Genomic DNA, 18,633 nt, shown 5'->3' with positions numbered 1-18,633 from the left:
GTCAATCCAAGATGCTGAAACCCTACAGCTGCTGATCTCCACAGCGATCACTGCCCAAGACAAGCGGGAGTGGGCCTCAGGTCAGGAAAACAATGTTATCGGAGAAAGAGGAAGAGGCATAGAGTTAGCCAACGGATTTAGTTACCTACTACCTAGATCAGTAAGGTCCGGGGGCCCCTCACTTCTTCAGGGGAGGTTTTGGGTCCGTTTTTTTTCTTTTCTTTTTTTTAAAGGAAAAAAAAATATATTGATATGTCAATTTATTATGGATCACTGTCAGCTTGATCGACATTTGACATGTGATGTCTCACCGACACAGTGATAGGTGAGAGTACAACATACAGCATTGAAGTCTTGTGTGGATTGTACCTAGGTAGTAGTAGAGTATGGAGTACTCCATAGGCAACTTATGAGATTGTACAAAGTAACTCCCCCCAAAATAAGAAAACATAACCACTTTCCCCTTAAATTTCCAATCATACGATGTTCAGAATCTTGTTGCAAATCTCCAGGGCTTGCGCTAGTATGGGTCTATAAAATAGGGCAGCCAATGATCTAAATTAGGGCGCTGCACGGTAATTTCCAGGGCTTTACGATGAGAGAGGTCACACAATTAAATCTCGTTTCTACCTTCAGAGCTATCTACTACTCTGTACAGAGTATGGAGGTAGGTTTGAGATGAATTAAGACGCATTTTGGGTCAAACCAGTATATTCTCCGTAGTACTCCATGATACTCCATGATACTTCATGTCAACTCCATAATACTCCGTACAAAGTAAGACATCTGAGTTGATCGACCTAGTAGATCCGGGATATGTCAGACAGTCCCATTAAAGTGGAGAAAAATAACGGGCAATTCAATCAATCAGAATCCCTGTTTTGCACTGCCAATAGAGGTACTTTTGGTACTTTTGGGCTCCGAGACGCTTTTTCACCGGCCTTCCGGAACGTACCTATCACCTCGCTCAGCTTTTGGACGGTGTGTTGCTCTGTACTCTGGACTTTGTACAACATAGTTAAGAGAAATAAGTGATGAGTACATATGTAGCAATAAAGTGCCTACAATAGTTACATACAGTACATACAGTACATACATGTACAACATAGAGAGAATCCGAGAAAATCAAATAGAAAAAAAAACAGCGGTAAAAGGGGGCTCTACTATGGAATGACCCCAGCGTTCCCAAGTGCCCACTGTGTTCTTCCGCCGTGTCGGGTCACATCTCCACAAAAACAAGAGCTGTCCGATTTCTTCCCTTTTGATTTTTGGTTTTTTTCTGCTTTTGGTTCTTTTTTTTCTAAAAAACCCTTCTGACCTCATAAGTCATGTATTATTTTGTATGATTTTACCCTGATATCTTCCAGTGGTACAAACCCTGGCCCCGTCGCGACGGGAGCATTTCGCGTTCTTATAGCTTTCGCGCGCCATGGAGCCCTTCCCTCCACCCATCGATCCTTCAGAGTTCAAGGATGCCTTTCTGGGCCCGCAGGTTCAAATCAATGAACTTCCACCCTCAAACCGAATGTCTAGTGGAGGGCCCCCGAATCCTATCTCGAATCTTCGCCGTGTCAATACAGTAGCCCAGAGCAGCAACGTCAAGCGGAATCTAGAGTTGAAGGCAGCACGCGAGAGAACAGCAACTGGAATAAAGGCCAAGGATAGCCATGAGCTCCTACAACAGAACAAGCTACAGCGGTCCCAAACACACCGTGGCCCACTAGAGGCGCGATCCCCCGGGAGGAAGGCCGGCCATTTCACCGTAAGAAGTGTCGGCCAAAATGGCAAAATATTTCTCAGGTACACCAATCAATCCATAATCCCTCGTGCTATGTCACATAATATGCAGCCTGCTGATCGTAAGATCATTTCAATAACTTAGGCCGATTGCCAATCCGTCCCAGAAAAGCCCACAGCCTGCATCTTTCTCTCCAGTCGATACCGCCAAACCCAGTCACCTTCAGCCGCAGAGTCATGCACATGCCCGCGAGGACCCAGATCCAATAAGATGGTCAAACTCGCAGCTCTCTGAGTTACGTCCGCGCGAACAGCCCGAAATTCCCGAGCCCGTCCTCGCCGTGGCTCCTGCCCCCGAACTCTCGAGTCAGCACCGCACAAGACCCATCTCGTTTTCGACAATATCGGAACAGCAATCGGTAACCGGTGCTGGGAAGCGTGGGGAGCTGCGGATAGTGATCGATAGATCTGAAGACCGCCCCAAGTCTGCACGTGAGAATTCGACACCAGCCTTGGAGGTTCCTATTCCGCGTTATCGGCTTGGGTCGCCGCAGTTCAACGCCGAAGGCAGTGCAACGATGCAGAGTTCGGTCTATACGCGAACCTCGATGTCGGTCAATTTTCGGAATTCAACATTGCTTGGGGGCATGGCTGACCCACTGCCGGGACTCCATAGTCCACATCCTCGAGACTCTTTCTCGCGCCATCGGCCATCTTTTGCGATCTCAATGTTCTCGGGCACCGCGGCGGCTATGGATATGAACCGGGCTTCAATGGCCCCGAGGAACTCCATGGTCTATGAATTGAAAGAGCCGGTTGAGCCATCCATCTACGAAACGCTGGTGTATGATATGGATGATGGGTCTGTTGTCCGATACATTACTGGGACCAAGGATATTAGTGCTGCCACACCTGCCCGAATCGTTGCGCAAATTTCCTCCGAGTCATTTATGGACTATGAGCTGGTATCAGACTTCTTCCTTACCTTCCGTTCATACCTATCCACAACACACCTTTTGGCCCTTCTTCTTGCGCGGTTAAAGTGGGCAATCAACCGTCTACAAGATGATGGACGCATTATTAGGATTCGCACATTTGCGGCTTTGCGACATTGGATTCTCAATTACTTCGTTGATGACTTTGTTACGAATTATGAGCTTCGAACCCACTTCTGTGAGACCATCAACAAACTATATTCAGAGGTCAGGTCTCGACAAAATGGCGGCACGAGTGATCGAAAGATTCTCATCGACTTGAAGCGTTGCTGGAATGGCAAATGTTCAGTTTATTGGTCTTCCCCCGACTTGTCTCGCGCCTTTAACGACCCAGAAACCTCAATTGTACCTGGGGATCCTCAGATTGAGTTACCTAAAGCCGAGGAACTGCAGCAAGCCACCCCTACTCATGGCATGACGCCACGTGCAGACACCACCTTTCGCGAAAGCCTTCCTTTCCCCATACAGCATGATCGAAATGACTCCGCAACAACCACACAAAGCATTCCATTCTCTGCCAAGAGCGAGCAAAGCTTGATGGCGCTCTCGTGTTCATTGCGTCCTAAATCCCCCAGGTGCTTGTCCATGTCTGCCTCGAAAGGCAAGGCGCCCCGCCCTGTGGTATTAGGCCCCCGGAAATCCAAGTCCCCGTCTAGGACTCATGAACCACCTGGGTCACCCGTATCTCCCATGGTCTCGCGGCACCCATACCACAGCCATAGCCATAAGAGAAGCGGAAGCTTCTCCGACTCGGTACGAGATGATCGACTACCGATATTCGCGATCGAGCCCGAAACAGGACCCGCACCACAGGAGATGCTCGATCCTGTCAGTTTGATACGTGGGGAGATGTATCCTCCTGCAGAGTCGTACATGACAATGATGGCGCCGGAATCACCGCCCCTTCCTCCACCGTTGAAGAACCCAAATCCAGATCGTCGGAGCACACCGGACGTGCCTAAGTCATCCCCTAACTCAGGTATGCGAACAATTATTGGCTCAATCAAACGAGCATTGCACACGAGGAATGGCGGACAGAGCGTCTCTGCTCGCATTGCGAATGCCCATGAGGCTATTTCATTGCCTTCCCGCGGGAAGACATCCGCAATGCCAATGGGATTGGCTTTTGGATCTGAGTTCTACCGCGAGAGGAAGACGGCTGCTATTCCCAAATATCCAGGTCGGATTGATTTGCTGTGTGATGAGGTCCTCAAACAATATCGCTTGGCCATGGATCAGCAGGGAACGAAAGACCAAACTCAGCCGCCAGCTACTTCTGACTTCCATCAAGTGACTCCTCAGGAGCCTGCATCTAACAATTCTAACGTTTTACCGACGCAAGCCCCCAATTCCGACCCCAAACTCAGGAGCGGTATCACCATGGGCAGCGAATCGATCATCATTGTTGATGATACCGGGTTCGAAATGCCTTTCATGTCAGGGGCAGCACAAGAACCAGTGCCAGTCGCTGATGATAATTCGCATGAAGTGCCGGAACTCGAAGTGCCTGATGACGCCTCAACGCAATCAATACCCGTGGAGGGAGAATATCTTCGGCCGGTCTGCTACAATGCCGACGAACCGGAATCAGCTGCTCAGTCAAACGTATTCTACCCCCTTCGACCTCTCACGCCGCAGAGATCGTCCTCAGTCGAACGCGGATCGACGCCTCTAAAGAAGAAGAAGAATAACTCTCTATCTCTCCGACTCAGAAAGTACGCGTCCTTCCAAAGCGGTATCTCGAGACAGCGGTTTTCGATGAGCAGCGAGAAGGCTCAATCCACTGTCGACTCCTATGCGATGCAAGATCAAAACAACAAACAGTCAGGGCCGGTCCTTCGTAGGCGCCGAGGTGGAAACCTCCGTAAAATGCAGACTGGAGACGAGACCGAGCCTGAGTCCTGTCGTGACTCGTTCGCGTCTTGGGATGGCTCAGTTGGGAACGAGACGGCCCCCTCTGATGGCGGTGCCTCGAGACCTCCTTCAACGTTGATCCCTCCAAATCCTCGATACTCACTTATTCAGCCGCGCACTTCCCGGCACGTTAGGCGTTCCTTTGAGTCGGTCATTGCGAAGTTTGCACAGATTCCCGATGACGACGACGGTGGTATTGAGTCAACGCTGTTGAAGCTGGAGGGAAAGTGGGATGGACCACCCAGTGCCCAACGAGACTCTTCGTCTACACAGGCAGAAGGGCCTCATTCCCACCGAGAGCAGCCTTTGGCTCCGAATGGCGCCGAAACTACCAGGCCTGGGTGGGATGTTCTCTCTCACAGGCGACAGACGGACAAGTCTGCGTATTCCACGGTTGGGGGTCGATTGGCGCCACCTAGACCTTATTCTGATTCTGTTACTGAGTCCGAGGAATCTTATAACTCTATTCCACTTCTTGAAAGAGGATTGACCGACGAGTCCATGAAATGGCAGCCTACAAGCCAGCCACTCCAATATGACCCGCACGGTGCTCCGCTCACCCTCGTATCAAGCTATGGAACATCTGAACTTGCCTCGTCACACCCCTCAATTCAAATTGTGCACGAAACCGACAGCATGCGTCGCATTCCTCGTGGCGCAACCGTCCCGGTCTCGTCTACTCATGATGCTGGTCAGGTTACTCCGAAGCGCTTCTCCACTCTATCTTCTGAGATGTCGGTCGACCTGATTAATCGGCATGAAGCTATCGGTGCAAGGATTTCGACAGGAACCCGCAGCCTTAGTTCATCAACTGTTGAGATCCCGTCTCACCCTCTAGCGCAACCTCCCTCCCCGCCGATGACCATCCAACATCCGGGATCTTTCACTTCCTATCCTTCGCCGTTGAATACAGTTTTATTCCAGGCCCAGCCCCTTACGCCCGACACATCCCCGCGACGCAAGGAAATGGGCAATTCTGCTTCGCGTCCTCTAAACATACAGCAAGTTTCGAGTGATGTGTTGTTCAACTCAGAAAACAATCATCCCGACCAGAGCCCCATCATGAACCTTTTACCCGACCATGTCCCATTTATTCTATCATGTGAATCCCAGGTCCTCGCACACCAACTGACATTAATCGAAATGGCCGCCCTAAGCGAAGTCGACTGGCGAGATCTCGTAGATATGAAATGGAGCAGCACCTGCCCATTAGTCACAAACTGGGTCCAGTTCCTGACATACGAGGAACGCAAAGGTATCGATTTGGTCGTCGGTCGCTTCAACCTTATGGTCAAATGGATCCTGTCGGAGATTGTCTTGACCCGTGACATCAACGAGCGGGCCCGCACAATTATCAAATACATCCATACAGCCGCGCATGCACGCCGCATCTGCAACTATGCCACCATGCTCCAGATCGCCATTGCTTTGTCTTCGTCTGATTGCTCCCGGCTGCAGAATACGTGGCAATTGATTTCGATTGAGGATAAGCGGCTGTTCAAGGATATGGAGTGCCTAATTCAGCCGGTGCGCAATTTCAATGATCTACGTGTCGAGATGGAGACGGCCAGCTTGCAAGAAGGCTGTATTCCCTTCATCGGTAAGTTTTTGAAATCGTTTGCTTGAATAACGCCCTAGACCTTGCTTGCTAATCCCTTTTCCGCCCTTGTTTCCAGGCCTTTACGTCCATGACCTCACTTATAATGCACAGAAACCCGCACAAGTTAACAGCACCAATGGCGGTTTACTTGTCAACTTCGAGCGCTATCGCACTGCAGCACGAATCGTCAAGAGTCTCCTCCGTCTCATTGACGCCAGTACAAAATATAAGTTTGAGCCCGTGCAGGGCATTATCGAACGGTGCTTGTGGATTGCTTGTCTCCCCGAAGACGAAATACAATCCAGGAGCAAAGCACTTGAATAATCTCTCGTTTCTCACCCCCGCTTTCCTTGGTCCTTTTGGTTACATCGCTATATCCATTTTTGTATTACAATCTTGACATCCGTGATTGGATAGTTTATACCCCCTTTCCAGAGGCTGCTTTGTCCCTCTACCATTTTGTACCGATACTTGCATCTGGCTAATACCTTTCGTTTTGGAATTCTTTTTTTTTGTTTTGTTTTGTCTTGTTGGTGCCGGATCGGGCTGTCCATATATGAATGGAGGCGTCTTGTTTGGATCTACCACTCCATAATGACAACAGGCCTTGTACATACCTTGGCCATCCCAGCCATGTCACATTTGAGCTTGAACTTGTCGGCATTCAAACACTTTGGGAACCTCCGCGCGCCGCTCCCATTGCCAATCCGTTAGAGCGGTTCAAGGTTCGCTCTCTATCTACCTACCTAGGTAACGTCCCATTGGTTTTTTATATATATATCTACCTACCAACCTATAATGACAGCAATTATCATGCACATTCTGGTCATTTCCAATCTGTCAGAGTCGCTTACGCCGTAAGGTTTAAGATATCATATGCCTCCTTTATGGATAACAATATGTTTAGAGCTCTGCAGATGAATATCGTATTCATTATTCGTCTTCAACCCTTAGAACCTTATCTGTGCCTTCTTTTCGTATCAATTAGGATATATCAATATAAAGTCAGTAACAGACTTTAGTATCATATGATATTGTATGGATGGGAAATAGGATTTGAAAGGAAATATTCATGGAGTGAATAGGGGGTTGCTACCTACCTACGTATCAGTAGAAGAAATAAGGATTCCAACCAAAACAAAAAGAGCAACCTACCAAGTGATTTGTCTTCATACACCCCAACATTTGATATCAAGGAATTACAAAGCTGCGTCATATCTCCCCGAGGTCTTCGGGGCCGCATCGCGGGAGAGCTGGTCCAGGAACGGAACACCAAACCCACTATCCACTCATCACCACCACCACCACCTCCCTCCAACACCCAATTTACACGCGTGGAGGGTATCCTCCTTAGAGAACATATACCTAGTGAGGGTTCTTCGATCTCCTCCCAAATTCAAACCTTTTGATGTCCCGCCACAACTCTTCCGGATAGCCAACCCGCCACGATGGACATGACCGAATCGCGGCGCGGGGCTTCAGAGGACCCCATCGACTCCAACGACTACAGCGACCACAGCCCCGCGTCCTTCCACGAAGCTAAACAGGAGCTCCCAGATGACTTGCCCAAATCGCTGGACGATCGTCGCTCCGTCCCGGTCTTCCAGCCGGAGACTGAGATGTACGATGCTTGGCAAGGTGAGTGGTCTTATGTCTGCGGAGCCATTTCCTCGTTTCCCCGGCGCGGGAGATCAAACCATTCCCCCTTGAACATTTACATGCTGGAAAACTTACCGACTGTATTGGGGGTTCAAGCATTAAGGTCTAATCGTTGAACAGGTCAATCACAATACCTGACCGCGCCAGTCGCCGCAAAACCCTTATCCTTCAGCCTAGCCCTCGACGATCATTCACACGACAATGAGCACGAACTGCGGGCTCACTATGGGCGCGATATTGAAGATAGTGACACACGGCTGATGGAGATGCTTGCTGCCCAAGCTGCCCATCGGGAGGTGGATTCGCTTACCGCAGACGAAGAGACAATTGCCGCCGACGAGAAATTGACCGATGACGAGAAGCGCGATATACTACAGAAAAGCTTGAATATGGCCGCCAGTAATGGCGATGTGGAGCGCGTGCGGAAACTGGTACAGGGCCAAGCGAGGACCTACGTCGATGTCAATAAGCCCGATGAGGAGGGGACTGTGCCGTTGATCTATGCTAGTTGTTTTGTCAGTTGCTCTATATGCAAAGTGTTGACGCGCGGCTGACGGTTTATAACAGGGTCATCAAGAAGTCGTTTCTGCGCTCATTATCGCCGGTGCCCTCGTTGACAGACAGGATCGGAACCAGTGGAGCGCTTTGATGTGGGCCATGACCAACAGACACAAAACGATAGCGAAGATTCTTCTTGATAACGGTGCGTCACCGGATATCAAGTCGTCGTCCGGTGGTAGGGCTTTTGATTTCGCTCAGCCCGGTAGTGAGATTTCTGAATATTTGCATGAAAATGGTTATAGCTTTGGCTCTGGTAATATCGATGACGACTTCTATGACGCTGGATTGGCACATGGTCGTTTCGAAGAAGAGCTGGCGGAGAGCGAGATGAAGCGTCGAATGATGATGGAAGAGAGCGCAATTAATCTGGAAGTTGATTTGTCCAGTCTAGGACTTGACGAGAAATTCGAGGTCAGTTTGTGTCGTGAAAACAAGGGTTTTACCGTGACTGACTTGAGCTCTTTAATCCCATAGCCGTCCGATGAAGACGAGCTCGAGGAAGATCAGCAGGAATTTGTCTGGGACAAGTGTCTGAATGATCAGATGTTTGTCTTCCAGGATCATGAGCTAGAGCGCATTTTGGATATCATCATCACCAACATGACCCCCCAGCGGTCTCCTTCCCAAAAGCCAGTGCCTGCAAATCTTCTCTTCCTCAGCGCCCGTTACGCGCATTATCATGCCAGCCCGGAGCTGCTCAGAACCCTGCTGTCATCTGCAATGGAGAAGATTAATGACGTTGTAGAACGTTACCAGTGGGACATGACAATGCAAGCCTTTTGGCTGTCAAATGCCACGCTTCTGCTTCACTACCTGAAGAAGGATGGGGGCTTAGTGGAATCTACCGTCGAGTTCCAGCTCCATCTAGCGGAGCTGATCAACGAGATATTCGTTCTCGTTATTCGTGACGCCGAGCGCCGAATGAACAAAGTCCTGGATGCCGCAATGCTGGACCATGAAACCATCCCTGGACTGGAAGATATTGCCTTCCAAAACGAGTGGAAGTTGTTCCGCAAAAATAAAAGCAAAAACCCCGAGCCTGACGAGAAGCGATTCCGGCCTCCATCGCCGCGGCGACGAGCACAAATCTCGCCTCGGAACATCACCTCTTTACTATCATCGACCCTCTTTGTACTTGATCTCTACGATGTTCACTCGGTGATCACGACTCAGATCCTCGCCCAACTTCTCTACTGGCTCAGTGCCGAGATATTTAATCGAATCATGAGCACGAAACGTTACTTGGCGCGCACAAAGGCGATGCAGATCCGCATGAACGTTTCATCATTAGAGGATTGGGCACGCACGAACAACCGTGTGCCAGAACATTACGAAAACGGATCTACAAGCAGCACTGGAGAGTCTACGATTGATGCCGCTCGTCGACATTTAGCCCCGGTTATTCAACTCCTCCAATGGCTGCAATGCTTCTCGTCGCTCGGCGATGACCACGAATCTCTCGTAACAACCCTGCTCCAACTCCAACAACTCACCCCCGCCCAGCTCTTACATGCAGTCAAGTCGTACCGCCCAGAAGTAGGCGAGAAAGGCCTGACCAAGCAAGCAATGAAATTCCTTCTCGACATGCAAAATGACCCCGAAGTTCTATACCGCGAGCAACAGGAAATCCAAGAAGAGAAGGCGAAGGTAGAAGCTGGATCGGGGCTCCAAGCAGCAGCAGACACCCGTCCAAAGACACCATCCAAGGACCAGCCCTCCGCAGCACCCACCTCTCCTGACAATGGACTATCCCCAGGCTCTGCTGGTGTATCATCCCGACGTACAAGCATGGTCGCCACCAAAAACGAAGAGCGCCCCGGTAGCGGCAATAGTGTCTTCGTCGACCCAACCCTCTTCCTCCCCTTCTCCCTTCCAACCAGTACAGATATGCTGGTCAGCTACGGCGCCGGCTTTGGTGGCACGAACCGCGAACGAGCCCGCAAGTACATTCCCACAGTCCCGCCCGAAGTCCTGAGTCGATTCGATCGCGGCGATGTATAAAACAAAACAGGCATGATAGCTGCCTTTTCTCCACTTTCCTCCAGCATTCCAGCATGGATTTGATGATGCGACTGCCATCTTTTCTGGGATATTGTCGTTCGGGTACGAACGAGTGCGGGCTCGAGGTAGTGAGATGAAGATGGCGAATGCAGCGATAGGATACCCTTTGTGACCTTTTTTTCCTTTGCATGGGGGATATCTAGATGTGGTTTCCAAGTGGGCATCTGCTGATGCGCCGAGTATATATTTTAAATGAATTTCTTCTACTTGACCAATAACTTCCTATATAGGAACGACCTCAGCCTATTCAGCCCGCTCTTACCGATTATCTTTCTGGAAGTTTTTTAAAAAAAGGCATACCTGCATATGCAGTGACAGCCCTACACTGGGACATCTCAATGAGGAAACCGCATGCCCTAAACTCTGTGTGGTTTCCTAATTGGGGGGGGTTTCTCTCTTTCTCTCCTCCTCCTCTCCAGAAGTCTTTGCATAACCTTCATGGGATCCAACTCATGGGCCTTCCTGTCATTCCCCGTGTTTACGCAATTCAAAAGCGTTGTTGCCCTGCGCTGTTAACATGAAGCGCACTTTAACCCCCTTCAAGCGCACGAACGGTACTAAGGAATCCAATATGTCTGCCAAAACACAGACCCAGTCTCTCCCTCAGCTAGTACCGTGGCCTTCGATAGAGGATTCCCCTCCGCCCCCCACTCACACAATGAGCCCATCCCAACGACTGATCCCGCCACCCGGGCACAACCACCTGCCACCTCCACTGACAAAATCGACTCCCCTCACAGAGGACATGAAGATGCGGCTGCACGCCAAGATGGAAGAAGACCGGCGCAAGCAGGCGGAAGAAAAAACACACCAGGCTAGTTTGGTACTGGAACAGCGGCGCATCGAGCAGTCAATACTGTCGGATGCCCTGCGCGCTGGTGTCCCACCGAAGCTAGTCCCGTTAATCTTCAACGGCATCTATACCACCGGTGCTAATCTTCAACTGGCGGCTGAACTGGTGAATCAGTGGTCTGCACCGGATTCCCAATCTGCTTCACCCCCTGTGGTGCCCCGACAGCAAAATACTTCGCCCCCGGCGTCGCCTTCAAAGCTCCCAGTTGCATCCCCCCGCCTCAGCAGAGTCCTAAACAGTCGCTCCAGCAGAGTCCTAAAAAGTCACCTCAGCAGAGTCCTAAACAGTCACCTCAAGCACACGCTACTGGGTCGCCGCCGACGGCCACAAAGCATCTGCCGGAAAAGCGCCATCGTGAGTGGTCGGATGCTACATCTAGGTTACATCGAGACCGAGTGATAGGGTCTGAGCGAGAGCAACTGAGGCGCAAGCTGAAATCCCAGAAGGTAGAGTTCGGTGGCAAGGAACTGCTGGATACAGCATTTGAACATACCTTCCCCGTTACGAGCTCTATGATCGAGGCCCTGTCCCCTCGACGTTCGGCTGTTCCTCCCAATAAGGCTTCTGGGACGCTGGAAAAACGACAGCAACCACCTCAGAAATCTCATACTAGGCCATCGCAAGAATCGGGGCGACCACAGTCCCAAGCAAAGCCCCAATGGGAACCACACATCGCGCCGAGAAATCCTGGCAGTGTCTCAAATGCACCATCTCATGTTCACCCACAGCAAATGAACTCCCCTAGCCCGAAGCGAAAGAACCAGAGGTCGCACGAGAGAGTCCCTCCACCTCAATATCGTCGGCACGAGACAGTTTGCGGTCAACAAGACCCATCCGATGACCCACAGCTTGCTCAGAGGCAACAGCAGCGCGATTTATCCAGCTCCCGCGAATCCCGTACTTGTGATGGTGGTTCTTCCAAGCAAGCATCGGAGTCAACCCCGGCTACAGTAGGAAAATCGAGTGCAACTACAACTCAAGACTTTCGAAAACAACCATCTCATTTCCAGAGCATATCCAATGTCGATTCATCAAATCTCGTCCAAGGCATGGTTCCATACATCAAGTTGGAGTGATGCTTGATATTCTGCCACTTGTTTCTTTTTCTTTTCTTTCTGAACTCAATTCGATTGTTCTTTCGGGCATCGAGCGTTGGTCTGCTTCCAATGTTCTTTACACGTGCATGTGGTTGTTTTGGAGTCCATTGGGCTGAATAGGTGCTTGTGAGCGTTCACAGTGATGTTCGAGCTGATTGCATGCTCCAACCTCACCTCGAAGGACTTGTCATTTGTCAATTGCAATGGGACCAAATGTTGTTATTGTTATGTTGATACTGGGAATTGGTTGGACTAACTGTATTCTTATCCTCTGTTCTTGTTCAGCGCTGAATCCTACATGCTAGGATTTACTAGTTAGTTAGCAGCCGTTGGAAGTATTGTTAGCCCTGGTTCAATGGATCACCCTCTCTCTATACTGTGAACAGTCCAAACTAAACTAGAATGTCCATATAATATTCTATAATACTATAATAGTTATAATATACTACAATAGATCTAAAGTTGTTGAATCTCTTGGCATGTCCAGTATGACATTGATGTACGTCATCGCCAAATGACATCCAAAATCCCTCGAAACCGGATTTAATATTTGATATTTCATAGAACTGACTTCCTATTGAGAGTATATAAAGCACTCGCTTTCACTTGGAGCAATCCCATATTCAACCTCCTTCAACAATCCCCATAAACTAAAAATACTCTACCCCCTAACCATCCAAAAATGACAACCTTTATGCGCCTAAAGATCCCATTCCACCTTCGATCCCCAATTACAGCTCTCTCCACAGCACGCAGTCAACCACCTCGCACCGTCCTATATCGAGGCTACGCAACCAAATCCTCAAATGACCCCGAGCAAGCAACAACCACAACCCAGCCGCCAAACTCGCCCAATCGCCCAATCCCCTCTAATAAAGCAAAGCCCACCATCAACGAGGGAGAGCATTCGCCTCTTGTAGACCGAGAGGGAAATCCGAAAGAGGATATTCCCGACGACGTCAAGAAGCACAATCAGGAGATGGAGGAGCGGTATGCTAAGCCGTATAACTCCACTGATAATCATGGCACGGTTAAACCTGCTTTCAAGAGCTAGCTAGGTTGATTCTTGATTCCTTGTGTGGTGTCCTGCTGTCTTGGTGATAACAGATGGTGCTGGTTCATCATTCTTCGTTTGGAGATTCTGGGGTTAGATGCCTACTTCGGGGCTGTGGATGCATTGGATTTTTTTCTTTGTACATCGAGATTCAATATTTTGATATGATAAGCTTTGTATTTTATGTTCTCTTGAGTCTATTCATCTACATTCATCAAATTTATTGGAAGATGATTGATTGTTGCTCAATCTATCTATCCATGATGATGTACAAATCAAGGTAGTCCCCAGGCTTGTCCCAAAGCCAATATCCACCAAAGATAAATCCTAAGCACATTGCAGCGAGGTAATATGACGTTTCAAAGACAGCCATGCGTGTCGATCAACCAGATGTTGAAGCTTTTTTTTCTTGGTTTTTTTTCTTTTCGACAGATTTGCTCTAGAAGTAGACCAGTTTGGCCATGTCGCTCTTGAGTGTGGAATATGATCAATGTGTCTGAAATGCAAATGCTGTTTTCCAATGTACCGTTCAGCTCGCAGGCAACTTGCCCATATCACCCTTGCCACCCTTGATCCATTCAGGGTCAACCAGGCGCTCGCGTTCCGCGTACAATTGTTTGTAAGCACCACGGATGGTTCCATCACTGACGTGCGCAACCTGGGAAATTTCCTTGGCAGACTTGCCGTGGCCCATGAGGAATGAAGCCATGTAGATGCAAGCCGCAACAATAGACAGTGGAGAACGTCCGGCTAAATCGCCCATCGCAGTAACGCGGTCTGAAAGGGACACAGAAACACTGGTGACCTGGTAAGGAAGGTCGAGAAGGTTGCAGAAACGATTGCAAAGGTCGCTTGGCTTGGTCGAAGTAGTTGCGTTGTAATCGCCAGCAGAGTCGTGAGTTTCGCCATTTTCCAAAGCAGCATTGTGACGCTCCACATTCTGAGTGGTGAAAAACTTCTCCAGAGCTTTGTAGATGCGACCGATTTCCTTTCGGGTGACCTTGGTCACTGCGAAAATCTCGGTGAAGGTGCGAGGAACCTTGCACTGACGACATGCGATGAAGATGCAACCAGCAATAATGACTTCCTGCGACTTGCCCTTGAAGGCCTTGGCGTCGTCCACCATCTTGAAGAGATACTTGGCGGTATCGGCGACAGTCTTTTGGATGTTGAAACCGTCGCACAGAGCACCAATTTCCTTGTAAGCTGCCAGGAGGGCCTTGTTGGCCTTTTCACCAGACTGCTTGTTTTGAGCGCGGTAAAGGTCGCGGGCACGTCCAGAGCCTCCACTTGCGATGGAAGTCTCTAGTTGAGCGCCGTTGAGTAGAGGATTCGAAGCGTCTCCGACACGGGAGGGGTCGTCATTATTTTGGTCGTCATTGGAGAAGGTACGCCATTCCGAGTGCAAGTCGATCTCGCGGTCTGCTAGCACAAGTCCACAGGAACCGCAAACTGTCTCATGGGAGTCGGGGAATTCCAGGTTGGGGGGGTCCTCTTTGCACTCGGGGCAAACGAGATGAGCAGACAGGTTTTTCTTCCAAGGAGCCGCGACCTCGGGTTTCGCAAGAGCGGGAGTAGCCATGTTTTGAGTTTTCAAGTAATTTGTGTATCGATCGTGGCAGCGTCTTCTGAAAACTTTTGGCGCTATATGAGGTAGATTGTATTTCCGATTATAGTAGCGAAGGAAAAGTGGCGAATACAGCTTGGCGGCTGAAATGAGGAAAACGAAAGCGGGCCACTTGCGGAGGATCCGTCAGCAAGGGAAAAGGTCGATGGAAGAAAGCGTGTCGCTCAAGGCCACTGTGTTGCGCAGTCATGTTAGCTCAGCCGAAAAGCAAATTCATTGTCTCTCGTATCGCAATGTTGTCTGGTCCTTGACCTCTAACAATGCCACGCTTAGAAGTACTCGAACAAGAAAGCTTTCGTTACCTTTCACAGGCCGGAGCCCTCAGGATTTGAAGGAGGTCACCCCCAGTCGTAGAAAACCCTTCACCAGTCTGCGCTTTCTTAGATCGAAAGTGGAACAGAAATCTCGCCTCAGCTTGTCCAGCCGTGTTGAACCAGTCAAGGTCTCCGCAAGAAGTCTCTCACGAAAATGGGGACAGGCTGAGGAGGAGAGAAAGAAGAAACCAAGGACTGGGGGAGGATGAGAGAGGGAAACGATGGGGTGAGGTGAGGCTTTCAATAGGCGGCACCCGAGGAAAGGCGCAGTCCAAATTAGGCTTAGTAAATAGATCACATGATATTGTTTCTTTGTTTTGATTGGTCGAGGAAGTATAGGAAGCTTTTTATAGCAAACAAAGATTCTTTGTTCTCGTTTGCTGTTGTAGATAGACCATAACAAAAAAGGACAATGGGGCTTTAGATCCAACTCCCATGGATAACTGAGAGCAAACGACGAAGTCAAGAGATTCAGACATCTCTATAGTTACGGGTGATCTCGGGATTATGTTGAGAAGTCGGTTTAGAGATGTGTCCTATGCTTTAATAGATAATAGACTGTTCGTATTTGAATATAACAAACTTAATCAAGTATCATTTTATATCGATAAACTGAACCACTGTCGACTAGTTAGTTATTTGTTTTGATAATCAACTACATAGGTATAGTGTTGAAGCCCTGGACCCGGGAACAACATGGCCCGGCTGAGTCATCTGCCAAGGAACCTTTCCGAACAGAAGTCGTTTGAACCTCCAACTTCACGGAAAGACGGATCAGACCTATTCTATTGAGAACCACCCCCTCATTCCTCATCTACACCCTCACTCAAGATGATGTCTCAGTCTCTCCGGGCCTCGGTGAGTGCTACTTGATCTACAACTGTCTATATCGATCCTCGACTAACGCGAAAAGCAGCGCACCCTCTTCTCCCGTGCCTCTCGGGCACAGGTCTCGGTCGCTCGCCGCACCTTCCTGACCTCCGCCGTCCGCCAGGGTATGTACTCTACCTGGGGACTATCTTTAATATAACCCAGATTTCCCCGTTATATCCATCAATCGCATCCCCGCTAACCCGCAACTCGCCGCAGCCGACCCCGTCCAGGACCTGTACCTCCGCGAGCTCAAGGCCTACAAGCCCATCCCCATCAAGGCTGGTGATGCCGAAGAGCACGTCCAAAAGTTCTCCGCTCCCAAGGCCCCCAAGTCTCCCGAGGAGGCCAACCTTGCCAGCGAATTGTCCGCCTACGAGAGCCAGGAGGTCGAGGTCGAGGGCCAGGCCGCCGCTGGCGAGGCCGCCCCCGTCGAGGAGAGCTGGTTCGAGGAGGAAGAGGAGGCCCCCGCTGCCCACTAAATTCCTCTTTCTTTTTCATTTAGCAAGGTCTGGGGGATATGGGGGGAAGGCCGGCTTTAAATGCCTGCAACGCAACTAATGTGGCCGCCTCTCGAGGTCCTGAAGCTTGTAAATTAGACCACATTTTTGAACGTTGAGACTTCTTTTTTCCTTTGATTCCCACCTTTTCTGTGTGTATCCAGGACATGACTCGAGAATAAATATTTCAGTCATGAAGGGCTACGCGGGTGACTGATGATACCAAAGACATGTCTTTGGTAAGTGCAGCAGACACACTTTAGATTAGGGTCATTCATGGTATCTTCAGTTGGTCAGTTAAGTGTGAAGAGCGGGGCTTGTAGTATTCTTTCAAGGATAGTGATGAACCAAATAGAAGATATCTAAATGGCTGAACTGCAGGATTGACCCGTGACGGAATACGGTACAGGCAGCACATGGAACTGAGTCCTTATCGCCCAAGTAGTCAATTATGATGCCAAGGGCTGTGGGTAATCAATGCGGCACCTCGAGACCAATCCACGAACTCACCCGTTAGTATAGATAGAGTAGTTAGCAGATCGATCACTTGTGCATTGGCAACATGAACCAAACAGATGGCTTGGTTGGAGCATGACATGGGACTGCTGGGTTACAAATTGTGATCTGCATTGCTTAGGCAGGCTTATTGCCATGCTAATGCAATAAGTCATCCAGTAATTCAGAAGTATATGCAGTAGATGGAGTATGGATGTTCATATAGAGATGTATTGGTACTAATTATTGGATCTACTGCCGCAACCGATACCTCGTAGATCAACATGTACAACGTAACGAACACACCAGAAGTTCATAAAAGTATTGCAATTGATCTGATATATCGAAATTCCACATTCTCTAAATTGCACACCTATCAGACTCAATCATTATTTTCCCGTACAACATACAACATAGAACTTGATATCAACATAGAGATCAACCAGGATGGCAAAGCTAAAGTTCAATAAAACAAAACCCGGAGAAAAAAAAACACGACTATTCAAGTACTATTGCTCTACGATTGCATCCTCACCCCAAGCCACTGTTGTTCAACTTGGGTCCTGATTTTCCCCAGCAGGGGGCGCAATGAAAACATTGGTCGCCAAGAGCTTGTGCAATGTGATTCATGGTGTGTCGACAGGGCACTCGCGGGAACTCTTAGATACATCCAGAAAAATATAAAGTATGGCACCTGTGAATATATCGCCATTTATAAGGCTATATCTGTACTCCGTACTCCGTAAGGTGTAAGGTTATTTACTTTGTAAGCGTCTTATGGCCCATCCCCCTGCAGGACAGATTATGACAGGTAGTGGCTCCATACTTTGGAAACTGATTTTGAGCCTGATCCAGATGTCGCGTGGAAAGCAATGGTTTTTTTTATAGTTATATTTTTTAATAGTCCATATGAAACATGGGGAAATATCACAGAATTTTTTTAAAGGAATGTCGACAATAATAGAGAATTAGGGTTAATGTTAATGATTCGGATCACAGCACAACATTCTAACATTCCATGGCCAAGAATGAAATACGAGAGATCTGTACCGATGTACTCCGTACAGTTGTCATTGCCCACTCGGTGAATTCTATCCTATTATGTTCCGGAGAGGAGAGGATACAATTGGCTCTATCGCCTGTAAAGACCTTGCAATTGGGGCTGAACAGAGAGCCCGATGTCTTTACAAATCAGACTTACCGCATATGGCAGTGCATGCAGAGACCATAGACTCGAGCTGACACTGTGAGACTGTTTAGTATTACGCGACCATGATGGCTATAGAGAAGATGAAG

General features: G+C 49.0%; 6 protein-coding genes across 6 annotated transcripts; 5 read left to right on the top strand and 1 right to left on the bottom strand.

The window, feature by feature from the left end:
• Window positions 1–1,429: 1,429 nt before the first annotated feature.
• On the top strand, window positions 1,430–6,570 carry N7516_004351 (mitotic regulator LTE1; the record flags this gene model as incomplete). Its single annotated transcript, XM_057217071.1, has 3 exons — window positions 1,430–1,800; window positions 1,883–6,246; window positions 6,323–6,570. The coding sequence occupies 3 exons, from the start codon at window positions 1,430–1,432 to the stop codon at window positions 6,568–6,570; spliced, it is 4,983 nt and encodes a 1,660-aa protein (XP_057078954.1).
• Window positions 6,571–7,694: 1,124 nt separating this feature from the next.
• Window positions 7,695–10,467, top strand: N7516_004350 (uncharacterized protein; the record flags this gene model as incomplete). Its single annotated transcript, XM_057217070.1, has 4 exons — window positions 7,695–7,884; window positions 8,026–8,420; window positions 8,473–8,877; window positions 8,941–10,467. The coding sequence occupies 4 exons, from the start codon at window positions 7,695–7,697 to the stop codon at window positions 10,465–10,467; spliced, it is 2,517 nt and encodes an 838-aa protein (XP_057078953.1).
• Window positions 10,468–11,044: 577 nt separating this feature from the next.
• On the top strand, window positions 11,045–12,456 carry N7516_004349 (uncharacterized protein; the record flags this gene model as incomplete). The annotated part of the gene is made up of 2 exons (XM_057217069.1): window positions 11,045–11,456; window positions 11,495–12,456. The coding sequence occupies 2 exons, from the start codon at window positions 11,045–11,047 to the stop codon at window positions 12,454–12,456; spliced, it is 1,374 nt and encodes a 457-aa protein (XP_057078952.1).
• A 703-nt stretch (window positions 12,457–13,159) lies between these two features.
• Window positions 13,160–13,531, top strand: N7516_004348 (uncharacterized protein; the record flags this gene model as incomplete). The annotated part of the gene is made up of 1 exon (XM_057217068.1): window positions 13,160–13,531. One exon carries the CDS (start codon window positions 13,160–13,162, stop codon window positions 13,529–13,531), a length of 372 nt encoding a protein of 123 aa, XP_057078951.1.
• Window positions 13,532–14,060: 529 nt separating this feature from the next.
• N7516_004347 (transcription factor SUA7) lies at window positions 14,061–15,113 on the bottom strand (the record flags this gene model as incomplete). Its single annotated transcript, XM_057217067.1, has 1 exon — window positions 14,061–15,113. The coding sequence occupies one exon, from the start codon at window positions 15,111–15,113 to the stop codon at window positions 14,061–14,063; it is 1,053 nt and encodes a 350-aa protein (XP_057078950.1).
• Window positions 15,114–16,303: 1,190 nt separating this feature from the next.
• N7516_004346 (ATP synthase subunit H) lies at window positions 16,304–16,824 on the top strand (the record flags this gene model as incomplete). Its single annotated transcript, XM_057217066.1, has 3 exons — window positions 16,304–16,330; window positions 16,389–16,467; window positions 16,562–16,824. 3 exons carry the CDS (start codon window positions 16,304–16,306, stop codon window positions 16,822–16,824), a joined length of 369 nt encoding a protein of 122 aa, XP_057078949.1.
• Between the last annotated feature and the right edge of the window lie 1,809 nt (window positions 16,825–18,633).

Source organism: Penicillium verrucosum (genome assembly GCF_028828655.1).
Source record: "Penicillium verrucosum strain IBT 35672 chromosome Unknown utg000001l_segment0_segment0, whole genome shotgun sequence".
In the NCBI taxonomy this organism is placed as follows: Eukaryota; Fungi; Ascomycota; class Eurotiomycetes; order Eurotiales; family Aspergillaceae; genus Penicillium; species Penicillium verrucosum.
The sequence above is the reverse complement of the archived record's forward strand: the minus strand, read 5'-3'. Positions and strand labels throughout refer to the sequence as shown.